We start from the raw sequence: 21,501 nt of genomic DNA on the forward strand, positions 1-21,501 counted from the left end.
AAGTGGAGGAGGCTGGTAGAATTCCAGAATTTAAAAGATATTTGGTTGGGGACATGAATAAAAAGGGTTAGAGGGATTTGGGCCAAGTGCTGGCAAATGGGACTAGATTAATTTAGAATATCTGGTCAGCATGGACGAATTGGACTGAAGGATCTGTTTCCGTGCTGTACCTCTCTGACGACCGGTCCTGATGTAAGTTTAGAATTGAGTAACTTTGAATAATTCAATCTTGTTGAATTCACCTCTGGGAAGGTTTCAAATGAACCCCTCCAAGCGATATGATTTAACTACGCCGAGTTGGATAAATGCGCAGTTGAAGAAGTCAGAAGTCACACAACCCCAGGTTACAGTCCAACAGGTTTATTTGAAATCCCAAGCTTTGGGAGCATTGCTCCTTCATCAGTGCTGCTCCTTCATCACTTCACCTGATGAAGGAACAGTGCTTCGAAAGCTCGTGAGATCAAATCTATCTATTGGGATTGTCACCTGGTGTTGTGTGACTTCTGACCGGTCCACCCCCAGCACCTCCACTTCAGAGTTGACGAATGAGATCAGATTTTATTCAGCATGATTTAGTGAGATATTCATCTGGATGTCCTTATGACTGAACCATCGATCCTTCTGCTCCTCGGGTGCTGCCTGACCTGCTGAGCTTTTCCAGCATCACACTCTCAACTCTGATCTTCAGCATTTTCGGTCCTCACTTTTTCCTGGTTCATGTGGAAACTCAACACTGTCAGAGTGACAAAGAGACACCAGTCATCGATTACTATAGCACAGAGACAGGCCCTTCAGCCCATACCGGTCCATGCTGACCAAAATGTTTGTCAACACTAACCTCATTTCCCTGCACTTGGCCCATATCCTTCTAAAGCTTTCCTATCCATGTATTTGTTGAAACGCCTTTTCAATGTTGTTAATGTACCTACTTCAACCACTTCCACTGGCAGCTGTTTCCCCAGGCGAACTACACTCTGTAAATATTTTGCCCCACATCTTTTCTTCCATATTTCTCCTCTCACCATAAAAACGCATCCTTGGTCTTGAAATCCTCCCCCTAGGGAAGAGACAGCTACCATTAAGCCATCTCTACCGCTCTTGGTTTGAAAATATTGCCTCAACTTCCTCTGCTCCAGTGAAAAAACATCCCAGCCTCTCCAGCCTAAATTCTGATTAGATAATAATGGCAGTGATGATTTTGGCTGTGTGTGTGTGTGTGTCAAGGATCTCTCATTTCTAAGCCAATGCTGTGCCTCTTAAGTTCACCTGATTGTAAAACGAATGGCACCCCATTCATTTAAAATGTCCATGTTTTCTGTGTAAAGTCGGTCCTGGTCAGTAAATAGGCAGTGGTGTCTTATATTCCCGTAGACTTCTTGTGACCGGGTTCATATGCTCTGTTTTGAGATGTATGAGTAAATCTTTAGAACAAAAAATTAATGCATCCTTTATTCATGTCTCATTATTAAAAACACTTTCTCCAATTACAGATGTGATTGAGAAGCTTCTCCCACTGAATCTTTGACTGATAACAGCATTTGTCAGGCTTTTGAAAGTCACTGCAGCTCTGTCACAGCACAGGGGAGGGCTCTTTCAGACAGAACGCATCATGCAGAAAATTCTCCCACATTAGTCGAGCAAAGTTGACATCTTTTTAAGACATTGTGAAACTTGAAAGGGTTCAGAAAATGTTTGGAAGGATGTTGCCAGGGCTGCAAGGTTTGAGCTACAGGGAGAGGCTGAATACGCTGGTACTATTTTCCCTGAAGCTTCAGAGTCAGCCAGAAACATCTGTTGAATCAGGAAACATCTCTTCCTGCAGCAGCTTCAGACAGACTGCCTGCTAAAACCCAAACCAGGGGAAAAGAATGGGACAACTGCCCTTTCATTGTAGAAGTGTTTTAGAAAATAAAATGTCAAACCCTTTTCTCTGATTGTTGCCTTAGCCAGTATCTGTTAACCATTAGCGAAATCCTTAATCCTAGACGAATGAGAAGCTCTGCCTTTTACAACCCCTCCTGAAAATAAACCAAGAACAACATAATCTTCTTAAAAGGAGCAGCATCATCACAACAGAAAGCACCTGAACTGAAACATTTGTATCAAAGGGCTGTACAGTTAGCAGGACAAGACAACAGGTTTTCAATTTCACCAATCAATTTAAATCAGCCCCATTGGCTACCAAAAACTTATTAAATTGAAATCCTAAAGTTTTGACAACAGGACCAATCCTATCATAAAGAATTGGTGCTCTCAGTCATCTGTGTATTAGAGAAAGCATCATTTAGAAAAATAAAGAAGGGGTTCCTGAGAGGAATCGGAGGAGGCAACCCCGACAGAAGATGGCACAGAATATTCCGGAAGACACATAACCTGGTTGTAATCTGAGAGATTAAATTCTATTTTGTGTTATTTGAGTGGGACATGTATTGATTGGAACAGCATACCAGAAGAATCTTGATTTATTCCAGAATACTCAGTAGTTAAGAAGGATTTATTCAGTTTGTTAGTAGTTTCGTTCATTTGTTCACCGTGAGAGTTGGTTCAATAAATTGCTGATTGTTGATTTTAAAGTGTCAGGGACTTACATTTAACACTACAGCAGGTTACACCACTTATCACACTGACTTTACAGATTAAAGGGCAATGTGCCACTCTTTGGACGTTTCGGTTTGAGATCTTGGAGAGACTGTGTTGCCTCCTTCTTCCCAGGGATGGTTAACAAGTCATTTATCATATTGATTCTGCTCTGCCATTCAATCATGGCTGATATGTTTCTTAACCCCATTTTCCCTGTAACCTTTGAGCCCCTTGATACTCAAGAATGAGTGAATGGTGGAGCAGACTCAATGGCCTGAATGGCCTAATTTCACTTCCTGTGGTGTCACAGTTTCTCGTCAGCCCTTTCGTTTCTTGGTCCAGAAAGCGTTATTGTTGACTTGTGAAGTTGGGGAAGTTCTGGAGTTTACAGGTGCACACCACGCTCCTCTCTGCCTCCTCCTCAGCCTTCAGGTAAAGGGAAGACCTTTCAGAACAGAGATAAGGAAACTTCAGACAGAGAGTGGTGTATCTATGGAATTCACTGTCCCAGAAGGCTGAGGAGGCCAGATCATTGAATATATTTAAGATAGGATAACTAGGTTCTTGAGTATCAAGAGGATCAAAGGTTACGGGGAGAATGGGGTTGAGAAACTTATCAGCCATGATTGAATGGTGGAGCAGACTCAATGGGCTGAAGGCATAATTTCTGCTGCTATAGCCTTATGATATGCTGATGTGTGGAGGGGTGAGGATGGGGGAAAAGAGATAAAGAGGGGATTACAATTAAGGTGAAGCTGGATACAGATACACAGGAAATACACGAATTGTACGATAAATTTCAGACCACATAGAAACACTAGCATAGAGAGGGATCTGACTATATAGATCTCCAAAAGTGGCAACACAGGCGGGTAACGTGATCAAGAAGGCACATACCACGTTTGTGTTGAGTGTAAGAGTTAGCGAGTTATGTTACAGCTATTTATTCCGGTCACATTCAGAATATTGCGTGCAGTTCTGGTCGCCACACTACTGGAAGGACGTGGATGCTCTGGGGAGAGGGTATAGAGAAGGTTCACTGGGATGTTGCCTGGTCTGGAGGTCTCATTATGAGAAGAGATGGGATAAACCTGGATTATTTTCACTGTAAAGATGGAGGTGGAGGGATGACCTCAACAAAATGATGAGACACACAGATTGGCTGGACGGGGGCGGCATGGTGGCTCAATCATTAGCACTGATGCGTCACAGTGCCAGGGAAACTGGTTCGATTTCAGTCTCAGGTGACTGTCTGTGTGGAGTTTGCACATTCTCCCTGTGTCGATATGGCTTTCCTCCGGTTTCCTCTCACAATCCAAATGTGTAGGTTAAGTTGGATTGTCTATGCTTAAATTGTCCCACAGTGTTCAGGAATGTGAAATTTAGGTACATTAGTCAGGGGGTAAATGTCGAGTAATAGGGGTAGGGAAATGGTTCTGTGCGGATTATTCTTTGGATGTTTGGTGTTGGGCCAGATAGTCTGTTAGATACTCAGGGTGGAAAAGTCAACTACAAGAGGGCACAGGTTCAAGGTGAGAGGGGGACAGTCTGGGGGAGAATTGAAAGGGAAGATTTTTCACACAGTTGGAAGGTGGATGCCTGGAATTCACTGCCAGTGGATGTAGTGGAAAGAGGCACGTTAGCAACACTTAAGGTGTATCTGGATAGACACATGAATGGGAGGTGAATACAGGGACAGAAACCACGCATCGGCAATAAATAGAAAGGTCTAAGTTAGGATTAAGAATTGGCACAGGCTTGGGTGGGGAGGGGGTAGGGGGTAAAGTGAACTTTCTAAAAGCAGGCGATACCTGTATGCTGATGAAGGGGCGGGTGGAGGCTCAGGTGGAGCATAAACACTGACAGAGGCCAATTGGATCGACTGTGCTGGAGACTGAATGGGACAGAGACAAATGTATCTATTTCAGATCGACCTGCACTTCAGCCGCTTCTGTGGACTGTTTCCGTAGGGAAGGTGCAATCCCAGGTTCAGAGAGCGTCAGCCCCCACTAGAAGTAAAGTGGGTGAGAGCGCGGCCAGTCAGCATAAAGGAACCCCTTACCCCTCCCACTTCACCCACTAAACAGGGTTCAAGATGTGACTGTCAGCAATGGTAACAGCAGAATCCAACCCGAATCCCTGCGCCATCTCAATTGTGAAGTTGCTGGTGTCTCCACAAGTTGCACGACTGGGTGAAGCCCTTCCCACACACTGGACAGGTGAATGGCCTCTCCTTGGTGTGGATGTGCTGGTGTTTGCGCAGGGTGGAGGAATTGCACAAGTCATTGCTCCACATGGGACAGGTGAATGGCTTCTCCCCAGTGTGGATGCAGAAGGTGAGCAGCAGGTGATACGACCGGGTGTAGCCCTTTCTGTACACGGAGCAGGAAAACGGTTTCTCCCCGGTGTGGATCCGCTGGTGCAGCAGCAGGTGGTGTGACTAGTGAAGCCCTGCCCACACACGGGGCAGATGAACGGGTTCTTGCTGGTGTGGACACACTGGTGGGCCAGGGGGTGGTGTAACTGAGTGAAGCCTTTCCTGCACTGAGTGCAGGTGAACAGTCACTGCCCCATGTGCAAACGCCGATAAATCTCCAGCGCAGATGGCAAAGGGAAACCATTCCCACACTCCCCACATTTCCACGGTTTCTCCATGGTGCAGGTGCCCTCATCTGTCTCAGACCTTAACAATCAGTTGAAAACTCGCTCACGCTCACAGCCTGTATGTGGTGTTACTGAAGAACCCGCTGATAATTGGAACACTCTCATTCAGTCTGTAAAGCTTGTTCCAGTCACTACTCTGGTGTGTGGGTATGGGAGACTCTGAGTTTCCAGTCACACTGACGTTTAAAACCTAACAAAGCAGACAGACCTTCTCCCCTTTGTTTACAAGGCCATCAATATCCACGTCCTTGTGAATCAAGTGACTGTCAGACTTTGATGTGAGGTTTGGTCTGAGATTTCTGCCGCCAAATTCTTCTCCCGTAATATTCCTGTGAAGTGATTGCAAAGGTCATCACAGTCAGTCCATGATAGAAAATATGAACGTAATTCTAGTTACTGTGGAACATTCTTTCCTCTCAATCCCAAAGATCTTTGTGTAGATCTATATGTAACTGTAAACCAACATGGTTATGGGGCAGACTGCATACCTCCACGAAGAGTTCATATGGACTCAAGTTGCTAAATGGACCTCTGTAGTGCAGTATTGACACTCTTACTGAAGATCTACAATATGCTGCAGTATGATATTACAAGCCCAGAAACAACTGCAAATCAGACAAGGTCCTTTCAGAAGTTGGACCATGAACTTCTGAAGCTGCTGCTGCTCTTCCTCTCTCTCTGAATGAAGATTGATCTTCACCCAGACTGCAACTTCCTTCCTCTGTCCAAATATTTGTGAACACAGCCCTTTTTTTGAAGGATGGCATGTTTCCTGATTATCACAATTAAAGGGGGTCTTCCCCCTGATATGCAAAGGGACAGTCAGTCAGGGGAGGACAGGGTCCCATCTTGTGTTGTTGTGTGGAATCTGTGACAGCTGCAACAATTCATCCCAACTGCTGTACTCAGTGCTCTGACTGATGAAAGCAAGCATGCCGAAAGTCTTCTTCACCGCCCTATCTACCCATGACTCCACTTTCTAGGAGCTATGAACCTGCACCCCTACATTTCTTGGTTTCAAATACTGCATATGAAACAGATTCGGTGGCTGTTGGTATGTGTGCTTAACTTGACTCTAATTTGGTATTTTATACTGAATGCCATGACTGATGAAGGCCAGTGTGCCAAAAAATTTCTACCTGTGACTCCATTTTCAGAGAACTGTGAACCTGTACTCCAAGATCCTTCTGTTCCACTACACTCCTTAAGGTCCTGCCATTCACCATGAAATTCCTACCTTGATTTGACTATACAAAATGTAAGACCTCACACTTATCTATATTAATCTCCATTTGCCATTAACCTTAAACCTATGCCCTCTAATTTTGGACTCCCCCACCCCAAGGGAAAAGACCTTGCCTATTTACCCTACCCATGCTCCTCATGATTTTAATAAATGTCTGAAATGTCACCCCTCAGCCTCCAAAGCTCCAGGAAAAATAGCCCCAGTCTATTCAGCCTCTTCCTGTAGCTCAAACCGTCCCACCCCGGCAGCATCCTTGTAAATGTTTTCTGAACCCTTTCAAGTTTCACAACACCCTTCCTGTAGCAGAAAGCACAGAATTGCATGCAGTATTGCAACAATGATGGAATCAATGTCCTCTCTGAAGAGGATTTTAAAACAATATTTATAACTACAAGCAAATCAAGTTAGTTGGGCATGACTTTCCCATAGCAGTTTATTTTGGTTGTCCTTCATTAATCTATGTTTTATAATATATATGAAAATATTTTGAGGGATGCAATTGTTGCTTGCACGTCCAACATTTGCTCACCATCCCTCGTGGCCTTTGGACCAAGCAATTGGCTACACGCTAGAAGGCAGTTGAGTGTCAACCACATTGTAGTAGGTCTGGAGTCACATGATGTGAGCGTGCACAGACGTGCGTAGGGTTTTGAATGGTAGATTTCCCTCCCTTAAAGAACACTTTCACGACAATCAGTAATGATTGGACAAAAGCAACAGTTCTGGCAGCATCTATGAGGAGACGACAGTGTTACTGTTTTGAGTCCGGTGGCCCTTCAAAATTAGGCTGGATTCAAAACACTAAACTGTTTTCTTTCCACAGATGCTGCCAGACCTGCTGTGATTCCCCAGCAATTGTGCCTTTTGTTGCTGATCTCCAACATCTGTAATTCATTGTCTTAGCCAATAATGGTTTCCTGGTTGCCAATACTGAGACAAACTCTCACTTCCAGATCTTTTTATTCATTGAAATTAAAGTCCACTAGCATCCATGATGGGATTTTAATTTTTGTTCTCAGAAGACAGATCTCTGGGCTACTTAACCAGTATCACTAGATCACAATCTTCCCTTCACTGACAGTGACAATCTTGTCCTGAATATTTTTCTTTAGTCATTCATGGAACGTGACACTTTGTCTCCCAAAACAAACCAAGTGCCAATTCAGAGGGCAGTTAAGAGTCAACCACATGACTTTTGATCAAGAGTGACACATTCACCAAACTGGGAAAGGACTGAAGATTTCCTTCCTTTAAAAAAAGGTTATTAGTGAACAAGATAGGTACTTATGACAATTGATAAGATCACCAAAGCAGCGATAAGCTTTATATTCCAGATACATAAATTGATTTCAAATTGCATCGGGGCCATAGCAGTATCAATTTGAAACTCCAGATGTTAAATCCAGTAACAATGCCCAAATGCCACCAACTCCCTACAATCTCTAGGCTTCCCAACACTGACTGGTCTGTAATTGCCAGTTGTATCCTTTTCCTCATTACTATTTACTATTCAATTCAGCCCATTGAGTTGACTCTGCCATTTATTCAGATCATGATTATTCTGGCAAACATTTACTCCACTTTCCTGCCATTGTCCCATAATCCTCAATTCACTTACTGATATAAAAAAACAACTATCTCAGCCTTGAATGCAACCCAGGCTCAACAGCACTCTGTCATATCAAGTTCCACAGATTACTGCCCTCAGGAGAAATCCCAATCTGTCCTAAAAATGCAATCTCTTATTTGGAAGTTACTTCCTCTGGTCCCAGACTCACTCACTTTTCCACATCTAGCCTGTCAAGTCTCCTCAGAATCTTGTACGTGACAATAAGTTACCTCTAATTCTTCTAACTTCTAATAAGCACAGGCCCAACCTATTCAGTTCTCCTCATAAGACATTCTTTCCATACCTGATATCATCATGGTCAACTTTCTCTGGACTGCCTCCAATACCAATATATCCTTCCTCAGGTAAAGGGCCCTAAACTGTTCACAGTATTCAGTTGTGGCCTGACTAAGACCTTAAATAGGTTTACTATAACCTTCCTACATTTATACTCTATTGAAAAGGCCAACCTCCCATTTGCCTCCCTATTACTCACTGAAATTGGATGAAGACATTCGTGGACGTGATTCCAAATCCCTCTATTCTAAACTTTTCTCCATTTAATATTCAGTTCTTCACCTCCTGACAAACTGCATTACCTCATTTTCCCATCTGCCAAGCTTTCACTCATTTGCTTAACCTGTCTATATCCCTCTCCAGATATCTAATGTCATCCTCACCACCTGCTTTCACATCAACTGTCTCTTCTGCAAACTTAGCAATAGTACATTCACTTTACTTATCCAAGTAATTCATATATATATTGTAAATAATGTTGACCCTAGCGCTGATCCCTGTGGTACACCACTAGTTACAAGTAGCCATCCTGATCATGCCCCTTACCACAACTGTGGCAGTTAGCCAATCCTCTTTCCATGCTAACATACAGTCTCCAACACCCTGGACTCTTTGATTATTTCATGAGATGTGAATATCATTGACTGTGCCAACAACTCTTCCCAAATTGTCCTTGAAAAGGTGGTGTTGAGCTGCCTCTTAAATTGCTTCACAAATATGACGTGGACTACCACAATGTTTAGGAGTGAGTTCTTGCATTTTGGTCAATAACAGAAGTAATGCGATATATTCCGCAGTCGGAATGCTGTGCTCACACTTGTCTGTTCTTGGTGGTTGAGGTCATGGATTGGAAGGTGGTTTTGAAGAACCACCACTCATGCAATCAAGCCAGACTGATAGATTGTGGCCCCAGACTCTGCCACTTTGACTTTCCTCATCAATCACCCTGGGCTCTTTGCTTACTATTTCATGAGATGTGAATATCATTGGCTGTGCCAACAACTCTTCCCAAACTGACCTGCCTCTTAAATTGCTTCACAAATATGATGTGGATTGCAACAATGTTCAGGAGTGAGTTCCAGCATTTTGGTCAATAACAAAGAAACAATGCGATATATCTTGCAGTCGGAATCCTGTGTTCACACTTGTCTGTTCTTGGTAATTGAGGTCATGGCTTGGAAGGTGCTTTTGAAGAACCACCACTCATGCAATCAAGTCAGACTGATAGATTGTGGCCCCAGACACTGCCATTTGATTTTCCTCATCAATCTACATTCTTTCCAGCCATGTTTCAGTCTCAAACTGCCACGCAATGCCTTTCGATACGGCTTAAAGGTAAGAATACACAAGATAATCAATCGTAGTTTGGGTTGTATAAATCTTAGCCTGCCAGAATTACTTTCTTAGACTTTAATTAGACTTTAATTGGCTGCATGAAATGGTTTGTTGGTCAGACTTGAATCATCATGCTCAAAGGAGACAATGCGAATAATATCATTAAACTCCTCTTTTTGTTAAAAAAGGACAAGCTCTTGATTTATTTTTACAACTTACTGGTATTCACACCTGCACATTCAATGTCAAACTCAGACATCATAAATGAAATTACACCATTAATTTTGTTTTACAACACTCCAACAGATTAATTAATAATACACAGTGAATACCAAGGCTGATTAATGTGAAATTAAAATTTGACTAAAAAGCATGTAAAATCAAGATGTGACATAACAAATGGGGGAAGGGCAGAAGGTAAGAAATGCAGCATCACAGAAGGTGCTCCTCCAGGGAGTGTATTTTACCAACTACAACTGCTCAATATAAACAAACACTCTGACATGATCCTCCGGTTTTAATGTAAACCATAGCCCCATACAGTAGGTACCATTTAAATAAGTTAATAGATACAAGCCTTGAGCAAATCCAGCCTCCAGCCGGACCCCCCGCTTCTTGGAGCTCGGACCTTCCTCCAGCTCCGGGGGGTTGTTGAGCTCCTGGGCTCCGGCCGCCGCCGAAGAAGCCGCGGGCGCCGGCTCTCTCTCCTCCACCGCCGACATTTTTAATTTGTTTTCTCGTTCACCCGGTAACCGTCACCTCCCCCTTCCCGGGCCCCGGAAATTATACAAAAATAAACAATAAACCCCACCGGGGACTGTCTCCTTTTCTTCACAACTTTTGTTTGAAAAGTTCCGGCTTTAATTTGAAATGTATTTTAAAGGTATTTTCTGAGGTAAACGATGCCTGTCTGCCCCCCTCCCTCCGTCAGAAACCGCCCGCTGAGTCGATGAGAAAACCGCAGCCTCGCGCCGCCATCTTTGTTTTGCTTCTTCTTTCCGTCTCCTCCTTCAGTGACGTGCGTCATCCGCGCTCCCTCCAATCAGAGCACACCTTACTCCACCTGACCAATGGCGGCCGGCTTTGCAGTCAAAAAGGAAGCCACAACCTGGAATGTCGCTCTCCGATTCGTCCGCACCGACCGCAGCCTTTGGGATTGGTGGAGAGGTTCACAGGCCCTTCACTGTCCCCGCCCCTTTACTACAATGGACTCGAGGGGTTCAGGAGGAAGGTGTTCTCACTCATTCATTCAAAAGGAGATGGGCTCAATTTACTGTAATGGGCTGTGGGGATACAGGGGTCATGTCTCATCTTGAGGAGGAAGGTGTTTCCTCTCATTCAACAGAAGAGGACCTATTTACTACAGAGGGTTTTTTTTGTGATGCAGCTGTAGTCTCCCATAGAGCCCTGAGGCTCAGGTTTAAATCCCACTGCTCCAGTCTGTGTAATAACATACTCAATGTTTTTCAGTCATAAGTCACACAACTATAGTCCAACACGTCTATTTGAAATCGCACGCGCTTGGAGCGTAGCCTCTTCATCAGGTGAAGACATGGAAAACAAAACGTGCAGGAAAGAGAATTCAGATAAATGATCAGCCATGGATGGTGATGAAAGACAGAGCATCTCAACAGTCAATTACCTATTCCCATTCCTATTTCTGATCTTCTTAATACATGACAGGTTGTATATTTTCCAAACATTAATTTTATTTCCATGGTTTAAAAATGAATATTTAAGAATGGTCAGTTTATTTTTTCTCACTTGAGCACATTATGACCCACAACTATTTCGATCCCACTGTTAATATCATTGCCCCTCTCATGAGATATCAGAGGAACAATTGATAAACAAAATTTGACACTGAGTCACTCGAGTAGACACTTGAACAGAGAAAGCGCCCGACAGATTTTGGGAATCTTAAGGTTATTGAAGTGAAATGTTAAGAAGAGCAGGTGAACACCCCCAATAAGGGAACTCACCTGACTGACCTAATTATAATCACCACAGTATCCAGTGCTCCTCTTCACCGAACACTGATTACTTTCCTTTTCAGTTTAATGATCCAACTATCTTTTGAATGCCATAATTGAATCTGACTCCAACATTCTCTCTCGCAGACCATTCCAAAGGTCGAAGATTTTCAATCATTAATGAAATATGTTCTGGATGTCTCCCAAAACACCAATTCATATGGATCTTGCTTCAAATCATTTGCAGTAAGTTCTTCACATGGACAAATTTGCAGCTTAGAGCATTTGTTTAAATTTTATATCATATTGGGGTGGCACAGTGCTTGGCATTGCTACCTCACAGCACTAGGGACGCAGGTTCAATTCCAGCCTTAGGTGAGTGTCTGTATGGAGTTTGCATGTTCTCCCTGTCTGCATGGGTTTCCTTCCACAGTCCAAAGATGTGCAGGTTAGGTGGATTGACCATGCGAAATTGCTCTGTGATGTGTCGGTTCTGTGGATTAGTCATACTAAATGCAGGAGAATGGGATGATCCTGGGGTGGGATGATCTTTGGTGTGTCAGTGCAGGCTCAATGGGACAAATGGCCTCTTTCTGTACTGTCGGGATTTTATGTATCTCTGTCTGATTTCTTGCACATGCTACTTTCTGAAAGGGATATTTTACTGTCATGTTCAGTACTGCAGTCTTTATATTTTCATACATACCTCTAAATTAGGTTTGAATGAAATCCCCCCATTTCACTATTTTAGCTGCTAGTCCGCCCCCCACCCCTTCCATTACTTATTCATTTTTCCATTACCTGTGTTATGATCCCCTCTTTATATATATTATTGTAGACAGGCTAAATCTAGTTACCATGTCTCTAAAATATGAGATGAAATATAATCGCATACTTTGAGTCCATTACTACAGCTTGTTAAGGTCTCTTGACAAAGAGAACCCTTAATCCTGCATCCTTCAGTAGGATTATATGAGGATATCTGGTCAGCATGGATGAGTTGGATTAAATGGTTTGTTTCCATCCTGTGCCTCTCTATGACTATGACTATCGAATAAGGGCCAGGAGCAGGCTGGTGGGACTAGTTTAGTTGGGGATCATGTACTGAACGGTCTGTTTCCAGGCTGTATGACTGCACAGCCTTAAATGAATGGGGATCAATCCCAAAGAGATATTAAAGGTCTCGAGCACCACCTTAGGCACGTGTGGACACCTTCCAGATAACTGAGAGCAGTGGGGCACTGTGAAGTTCAGTACATCAGTTAGCCAGCAAGTTCTCTTCGGGAGACTTGTCTCGAGAAAGGAAGCGGTTTCCTGTCCCATCAACTGGATTGTGGATCAGTTTGGAGCAGGTCCTATATCTCTGACAACACAGGGGGACAGAGTCGGGAGTGTGGTGCTGGAAAAGCACAGCAGGTCAGGCAGCATCCAAGGAGCAGGAGAATTGACGTTTAGGGCATAAACCCTTCATCAGCAATGAGGCTTGTGGGCCGGGAGCGCTGAGAGATAAATGGAAGGGGTGGGGGGTGGTGTTGGGGAGAAGGTAGCTGAGAATGCGATAAGCAGATGAAGATGATTGGTCAGAGAGGAGGGTGGGGCGGATAGATGGGAAAGGTGATGGACAGGTCAAGAGGCCGAGTGGAGGCTTGGGGCTGTGAGAAGGTGGGAGGGGGGAAGAGGAGGAGGAGGAGGATACATGAGGAAACTTTTGAATTCCACATTGATCCCATGTGGTTACAGGGTCCCCGAGGTGGAATAAGAGGTGTTCTTCCTCCAGGCGTCAGGTGGTAAGGGTTTGGCGATGGAGACAGCCCAGGACCTCCATGATCTTGATGGAATGGGAGGGGAAGTTGAAGTGTTCAGCCACAGGGCGGTGGGGTTGATGGGTGTCCCAGAGTGGTTCTCTGAAACAATCCACAAGTTGGCGTCCTGTCTCTCCGACGTAGCGAAGACTACATTGGATGGAATGGATACAGTGGATGACACTGGTGGAGGTCGAGGTAAATTTCTGTCAGATGTGGAAGGATCCTTTGGGGCCTTGGATGGAGGTGAGAGGAGTGGTATGGACACGTTTTACACTTCCTGTGGTGGCGGGGAAGGGGCCGGGAGTGGGGTGTGGGCTGGTTGTGGGCGCATGGACCTGACGAGGGAGTCGCAGAGGAAATGGCCTCTCTGGAATGCTGGTAGGGGTGGGGAGAGAAAAATATACCTGGTGGTGGGGTCCGTTTGTAGGGAGCAGAGGCTGATGTGATGTATCCGGAGGTTGGTGGGGTGGAAGGTGAGGACGGTGGGGGTGGGTTCTGTCCTTGTTCCATTGGGGGGGGTGGGGTTCAAGGGCGGTGTTGCAGGATGTGGAGGAGATGTGCTGGAGGGCATTGTCAACCACGTGGGAAGAGAAATTGCGAACTTGGAAGGAGGAGGCCCTCTGGGATTTTCTACGGTGGAATTGGTCATCCTGGGAACAGATGCGGCAGAGGAATTGGTAATAAGCGATTGCCTTCTTACAGGAGGTGGGGTGGGAGGAGGGGGAACCTAGCCAGCTGTGGAGGTCGGTGGGCTTGTAGTAGATGTCCACAGTTAGTCAGTAGCCAAAGATAAAGAGGTCCTGGAAAGGGAGATGGTCCAGGTGAATTTGAGGTCAGGGTGAAAGGTGTTGATAAAGATGACGAACTGTTCAAACTCCTTGTGAGAGCATGAAGTGGCACCAATATGGTCATCGATGTACCGGAGGAACAGGTGTAGCTGAGGAAAATGGACTATTCCACGTACCCGACAAAGAGGCAGGCATAGCTGGGTCCCATGCGGGTGCCCATGGCTACCCCTTTAGTTTGGGACATTGGTTTGGATGCCATCTGAGGTTTGTGCGGATCACTTCAGTGGGAACATGCAGTCACGGGCTCAGTGAGCAGTACTGCAAGCAAAGCTCACAGAATCCTACAGGGAAACAGGCCCTTCAACCCAACAAGTCCACACCGACCCTCTGAAGAGTAACCCACCCAGACCCATTCCCCTACCCCATTAGTCTACATTACCCCCTAAACAATACACTGCACCTCCACATCCCTGAATACTCTGGGACAATTTAGCTTGGCTAATTCACTTGCTCATGTTTGGATTGTGGGAGCACCCAGAGGAAACCCTTGCAGACATGGGGGGAGAATGTACAAACTCCACAAAGACAGTCACCCTGAGGGTGGAATCGAACCCCGGTCCCTGGCGATGTGACACAGTGGCACTAATCACTGAGCTACTGTGCCGCCCGTGAGCCAACCTGGGGTTGGTGGAAGATGGGAGGGGTGTGGGGGTGCTGTCTAGCAGAAAACAAAGACTGACACTCCCCCTGCACCCACTGTCAGAACAGGCAGGAGGTTCAGTCCTGGGGGTGACCCTCATCAGCGTCGCCGGCGGAATCTGCTGGTGCCCCCTCTGGTGTCTCTGCAAGTTACTGGACGACGTGAACCTCCGACTGCACTTGGGGCAGGCAAACGGCCTCTCCCCGGAGTGGACCCGGTGGTGGTCCAGCAGGTCAGAGGAGCGTTTAAAGCCCTTCCCACACTCCGGGCAGGCGAATGGCCTCTCCCCGGTGTGGACGTACTGGTGCCTCAGCAGGGCAGGGGAATTACCGAAGGCCTTCCCACACTCAGAACAGCTGAAGGGCCTCTCCCCAGTGTGAACCCACCGGTGGGTCAACAGGTTGGCGGATTTGCTGAAGGCCTTCCCGCACTCAGGGCAGGGGAAGGATCTCACCCCAGTGTGGACCTGCTGGTGGGCCACAAGGGTAGAGGCCTGGGCAAAGCTCTTCTCACACTCGGGGCAGGAGAATGGTCTCTCCGCTATGTGGACCCACAAGTGGGCCATCAGGTTGGAGGAGCTGGTAAAACCCTTCCCACACTCGGGGCAGGGGAATGGCCTCTCCCCGGTGTGACTGCATCGATGAGTCTCCAGGGCAGATGGGAAACTGAAGCATTTCCCACAGTCGCCACACTTCCACGGTTTCTCCATGGGGCAGGATTCCTCGGGTTTCTCCATGGCTGAAGCTTCAGCCGCACACAATCGTGTGTACAGCCCCTCCCCGGTGTGAATTCCTCTTTCCAGGCCTTAAACTGTTTCTGGCTCCACACTCAGTGCACTGCAACAGTAGGGTCTCTCATCCAGTCCCACTGATGCTGAAAACGTTATGAAACAGGAACCAAAAAGCATTGCTCCATCTCACAGAATCATAGTTGAAAATCTTTGCTGTCCCAATGGATTGAGTGACTGTCAGACATTGATGTGAAAATTATGACTGCAGATGCTGGAGTTCAGAGTCGAAAAGTGTAGTGTTGGAAAAACACAGCAGGTCAGGCAGCATCTGAGGAGCAGGAGAGTCAAGCATAAGCTGTTGATTTTGAAACTTCGATCTTCAGATAGTCTGTAAAAAGAGATTATAAAAGTCAGCATTGTCAATCCAGGGGAGGTGGGGTCGGAATGACACAACAAGGTATTGACACCGACACCAGAAAGAAACTGAACATAGAGACGTGGCAAACGTTAGTGGCAAGCCAGAGTCAGAGAGAGACACAGCACAGAAACATACCCTTTGGTCCAACTCATCCATGTCAACCAGATATCCAAAATTAAACTAGCTCCATTTGCCAACATTTGGCCAATAACCCTCTAAACCCCTCCTATTCATATACCTATCCAGGTGCCTTTTAAATGTCATAATTGTACCAGCACCCACCACTTCCTCAGCAGCTTTGTACACACACCACCTTCTGCATGAAAACTTGCCCCTTAGGTCCGTTTCTAACAAATTGCTCTCCATCTAAACCTGTAGCACTATGGCAATCCCAGTCTATGTTTGAAAAGTTAAAATCCTAACAATAACCATCCTATTACTCTTAGAGGTAATTCAAATCTCCATACAAATTTGTTTCTCAATTTCCCACTGACCATGACGGTGTCTACAACACAATCCCAATAAGGTGATCATGCCTTTCTTATTTCTCAGTTCCAACCAAATAATCTTCCTGGATGTATTCCTAGGAATATCCTCCTTAAGTCCAACAGGAATACTATCCCTTATCAAAAACACCACTCCCTCTCATCTCTTGCCTCCCTTTCTATCCTTCCTGTAGCATTTGTATCCTGAAACATTAAGCTGCCAGTCCTGCCCATCCCTGAGCCACGTTTCTGTAATTGCTATGATATCATATCCCATCTTCCTAATTTTGCCCTGAGTTCAACTGCCTTCCCTGTTAGGCCTCTTGCAATGAAGTCAATGCAGTTTAATTTGTTAGTCCTACCTTGCTCTCTGCTTTGTCTCTTCCTAACCTGACTGTTTGACTTACTCCCTTTCCCAACTGTACCAGTCTCAGATTGATCTCTTTCCTCACTATTTCCCTGGGTACCTCCCCACGCACCCACCTTGCTCGTTTAATTCCTCCCGAGCAGCTCTTGCAAATTTCCCAGCCAGTATATTAGCTCTCTTCCAATATTCAGGTGCAATCTATCCTTCTTAAACAGGTCACATCTAATCCAGAAGAGATTCCAATGATCCAAAAATGTGAACCCTTCTCCCATTCACCAGCTCCTCAGCCATGCATTCATCTGCTCTATCCTCTCTATTCCAACCCTCACTAGCTCATAGCACTGGCAGTAATCCAGATTTTTCTTGACTCTAGGACCTCTTTTTTTAACATTTGTGCCTGACTTTCTACACTTTCCCTTCAGAATCGCATCCTTTTCCCTTCCTATGTCATTGGTTCCAATGTGTACAATGACCTCCAACCGGTCCCTCTCTCTTTTGAGAACATTCTGCACCCTCTTGGAGACATCCTTGATCCTGGCACCAGGGAGGCGACACACCATTCTGATTTTTCGCTGCTAACCACAGAAGCGTCAGTTTGTACCTCTGACTAGAGAGCGCCTTATCACAATTGATCACTTGGAACCCAACGTACCCCTCATTGCATGAGAGCATGTCTCGAGACCAGAAACTTGGCTGTTCGTGCTACATTCCCTGAGAGACCATCACCCCCTACATTTTCCAAAACAGCAGACCTGTTTGAAATGGGGACAGCCACAGAAGACTCCTGCACTACCTGCCTACCCCTCCTACCTTTCCTGGAGTTAACCCATCTCCCTGATTGTAGCTGCGGCTTTTCTCCCTTCCTATCATTGCCAAACCATCATAGCTCCAGGTCTTGTAAATTCCTCATTACCTCGAACTGTCGCTGCAACTTATCCACACAATCCAATAGGATTTGCAAGCAAACACACTTCCTGCAGACATAATCACCAGTAACATGGATACTCTCCCTAATCTCCCACATCTGACAGGAAGAGCATATCACTCTCATAAAGGCCACCTTTGCTCCTTCACAATCTACAGACCCAGAAAATAGCACCGTCTTTTTGCTCTAAAAATGTGCTCTGGGCTAACACAGTACTTGTGGTTTATATTTTTAAAATTTAATCAAGAGACGGATGTCAGTAAAACATAATCAAGAAAGAATCCACTCCATTCACGACTGCAGACTTACAGCTGGGTTACCCGTTAAAGACTATACACTTCTCTGTTCCTGTTCTGTGAGCTCCCCCACACAGGTTCCTCCATGGTCAGCTGTACATTTTGCTGTTCATTAACCTTTCCCAGATGCACTGCAATGTCCAGTAACTGTGCTGATTCCCTGCAATGTAAATTTCTTTTTCTCTCTCACTCATTTTGGACTCCTATCCCTGCCCCTTATAAACCTCTATAAGGTCATCTCTCACCCTCCTATGCTCCAGGGAAAACAGCCGCAGTCTTTTCAGCCTCTCCCTATAACTCAAACCCTCCAACTCTGGCAACAGCCTTGTAAATCATTTCCAAACTCTTTTAAAGTTTCACAACATCTTTCTAACATAAGAGACCAGAACTGAATGCAGTATTCCAAAAGTGCGCTAACTAATGTCATGTACAGCCATAACATGACTCCCAACTCCCGTACTCAATGCTCTGCTCAATAAATGCAAGCGCCACCAAACGCTTTCTTCACTACCGTGCCAACCTGTGACTCCAAGTTCACAGAACTACAAATCTGCACTCCATGGTCTCTTGATGCAGGAACACTCTCCACGGCCTTACCATTAAGTGTATAAATCCTGCCTTGATGTGCCTTTCCAAAATGCAATACCTCACATTTATCTAAATGAAACTTTATCTGCCACTCCTCGGCCCATCAGCCCATCCATTCAATTCTAATTTAGATTGAACTTTCTTTCCTCTCTTATTTCCTAAACGCTGAAAATCTCCATCCCACACATTCTCCCTCCATTCTCACTTTGCTGAACCTAATCCATGCTGTACCTCATCCTGAAGGGTCTGGTTTACGCTGATTTACAGCGCACGCTTGGGGGATCTAATTGAAACATACAGAATACTGATTGGCCTGGACAGGGTGGATGTTGGGGAGATGTCTCCATTGGTCGGAGAGATTAGGTCTCAAGGGCACAGCCTTAGAGTAAAGGGAAGACCTTTTAGAACGCAGATAAAGGGGAAACCTTTGTAGCCAGAGAGTGTGAAACCTATGGAATTCATTGCCACAGAGACTGTGTTGGGCAAGTCACTGAGTATATTCAAGACCGAGATAAATAGGTTCTTGTGTCTCAAGGATATTGAGGGTTGCGGGGAGAAAGCAAGAGAATGCGGTTGAGAAACTTGTCAGCCATGATTGAATGGTGGACCTGATTGGCTGAATGGCCTAATTTCTGCTCCTAGGTCTTATGGTCTCTTGTTGTCCTGGACATAGTGAGAGAGAACTGGGAGCAGGAGTAGGCCATTTGGTCTTTCAAGCCTGCACCAACATTGAACAGATCTGCACCAACATTGAACTGGATATGAATATACCTACATCTTGGTGGATAGGCTGGGACCTTTTTCACTGGAGCATAGGAGGTTGAGAGGTGATCTTATCAAGCTTTATAAAGTCATGAGGGGTATAGATGAGGTGAATGATGGGTCTCCTTTCCTTAGAGTGGGGGCTTCAAGGTTAGGGAGCAAATTTTGAAGGTGAGTGGAGAAAGATTTTAAAAAGACAGGAGGGACACTTTTGTTTTCCCATAGAGAATGGTCCGTATGTGGAATGAATATCCAGAGGAAGCGGGGATGCAGGTAGTTACAACGTTTAAAAGACATTTGGATAAGGACATGAATGGGAAAGGTTTGGAGGTGTTATGGACTAGGCCAGACCACTCAAAACATTCTTAAGCAGGCAGCACAGACCATAACTTTGCTATTTGTTTCACTAAGTGCACAGTGAAAATTACCCAAAGTTAGCTAGGTTGACTACCAGGATTTAAAACAGATAAATGTATTCACAAGAATGAAGAATGAAACACAAAGAACAGAATATAGAATACTCACAGAACTCATTCTATCTAAACTAGACTTAATTGTGATGTTCCTTTCTCGACACAGTCCACTGCTGAACTCACTCAAACAAGGCCTCAGCTTTCACAACAGATCACTTGTCTTTCATTATGCAGGTCACTTCGAAAACATAAAAGTTTGGGCCTGAGGTCTCATCTGTTGACGTGTAAACAAAAAAGGCGACCAATACCCTTTTCATTTCTGTACTCAACCATCCATTTGGGAGTCCGGGGCCATTTTACCACCACTCTGGAAAAAAAACAAGGACACAGTATCCTTGAGAAGAAGGACCAGCTTTTAGAAAAAGGACCAGCTTTGTGACAGAGGGATATGGGCCAAACACTGGCAGATGGGATTAGTTTAGTTTGCGAACATAGCATGGACTAGTTGGACTGAAGGGTCTATTTCTGTGCTGTATGATTCTGTAATGGTCTCAAAACCATTTTCTTGCCTTCCCCTATAAACATCCACTTCTTTGTTGTTCAAAAGTCAGATGACCTCCGCCTTGAATATATTCAATGACCACTCCCCCCACCAATTGCAGGAAGTCAACGCCATTTTTGAACTCAATTCCTCTTGCCTTGCTGACTGCTTGCTGCACCTGTCTGACAACTGGTGCAGAAGGACGCTGAGGTCCCTTTGTACATCCACACATCATTCCTGATGAAGGGCTCGTGCCCAAAACATCGACTCTCTGCTCCTTGGATGCTGCCTGACCTGCTGTGTTTTTCAAGCACCACACTTGATTCTGATTTCCAGCATCTGCAGTCCTCACTTTCTCCACATACTAATATATTATCATTTAAACCATGCACCTCCTTTCTGCCTTTTTTTAAAGCACTAGGCTTTAACTTTACATTGTGGTACTGCATTTGCTGTGCGTTTGCCAAGTGAGACACAGACGTGGACCAACTTTTCCAAAGTCTGTCCCCTCCCTCGATTTACTCCCTTTCCCTTCAGTTCGTGCAAGTTAGCAACTGAATCCCAGAACAAAAAAGAAATGAAAAAGTGGGTGAGAAAAGAAAAAGAGTGCCGTACCCACAGATGTTGGACAGAGTTGCAGTCTGGGGTGAAGCTCAATCTTCATTCAAACAGAGAGACAACCGCATCTTGAGAAACTCACAGCCCAACTTCCACATTCAGACAAAGAGGTTGTTCTGAATGGCAGGAGGACCAGGCTCCTTCCGGTCCTCCGGGTCTCACCATTGGTCCTTCAGAACGAAGGAGGTAAAAACAATGACTGCAGATGCTGGAAACCAGATTCTGGATTAGTGGTGCTTCAAGAGCACAGCAGTTCAGGCAGCATCCAACGAGCAGCGAAATCGACGTTTCGGGCAAAAGCCCTTCAAGCGCTGTTTCCGCGGACAGCGACGAGCATGCTCAGTGCTTTTGCTGACACCGC

The 21,501-nt window shown here is 45.2% G+C and overlaps 2 protein-coding genes across 5 annotated transcripts in view; one reads left to right on the plus strand and one right to left on the minus strand.

Annotated features, from left to right (window-relative positions):
• The window catches only part of LOC140460143 (uncharacterized), a 79,309-nt gene that overhangs the window by 2,024 nt on the left and 55,784 nt on the right, over positions 1-21,501 (plus strand). The window lies entirely within an intron of this gene.
• Positions 520-21,488, minus strand: LOC140460669 (uncharacterized). Of its 4 annotated transcripts, none has more exons than XR_011954273.1 (4): positions 21,138-21,488; positions 11,714-16,115; positions 10,305-11,266; positions 520-733 (listed from the first exon to the last, which is right to left on the minus strand). XR_011954273.1 is itself a non-coding variant. In XM_072555298.1 (2 exons), exon 2 carries the CDS (start codon positions 15,731-15,733, stop codon positions 14,801-14,803), a length of 933 nt encoding a protein of 310 aa, XP_072411399.1. In that variant the 5' UTR covers positions 15,734-16,115; positions 21,138-21,488; the 3' UTR covers positions 11,416-14,800. The 4 variants fall into 4 exon arrangements, 1 of the variants encoding a protein (XP_072411399.1); XR_011954272.1 differs by lacking the exon at positions 520-733 and adding an exon at positions 1,258-5,573 and having other exon boundaries at positions 10,309-11,266; XR_011954271.1 differs by lacking the exon at positions 520-733 and having other exon boundaries at positions 9,216-11,266.

The sequence above is a fragment of the Chiloscyllium punctatum genome, chromosome 36 (genome assembly GCF_047496795.1).
Source record: "Chiloscyllium punctatum isolate Juve2018m chromosome 36, sChiPun1.3, whole genome shotgun sequence".
Taxonomy (NCBI): Eukaryota; Metazoa; Chordata; class Chondrichthyes; order Orectolobiformes; family Hemiscylliidae; genus Chiloscyllium; species Chiloscyllium punctatum.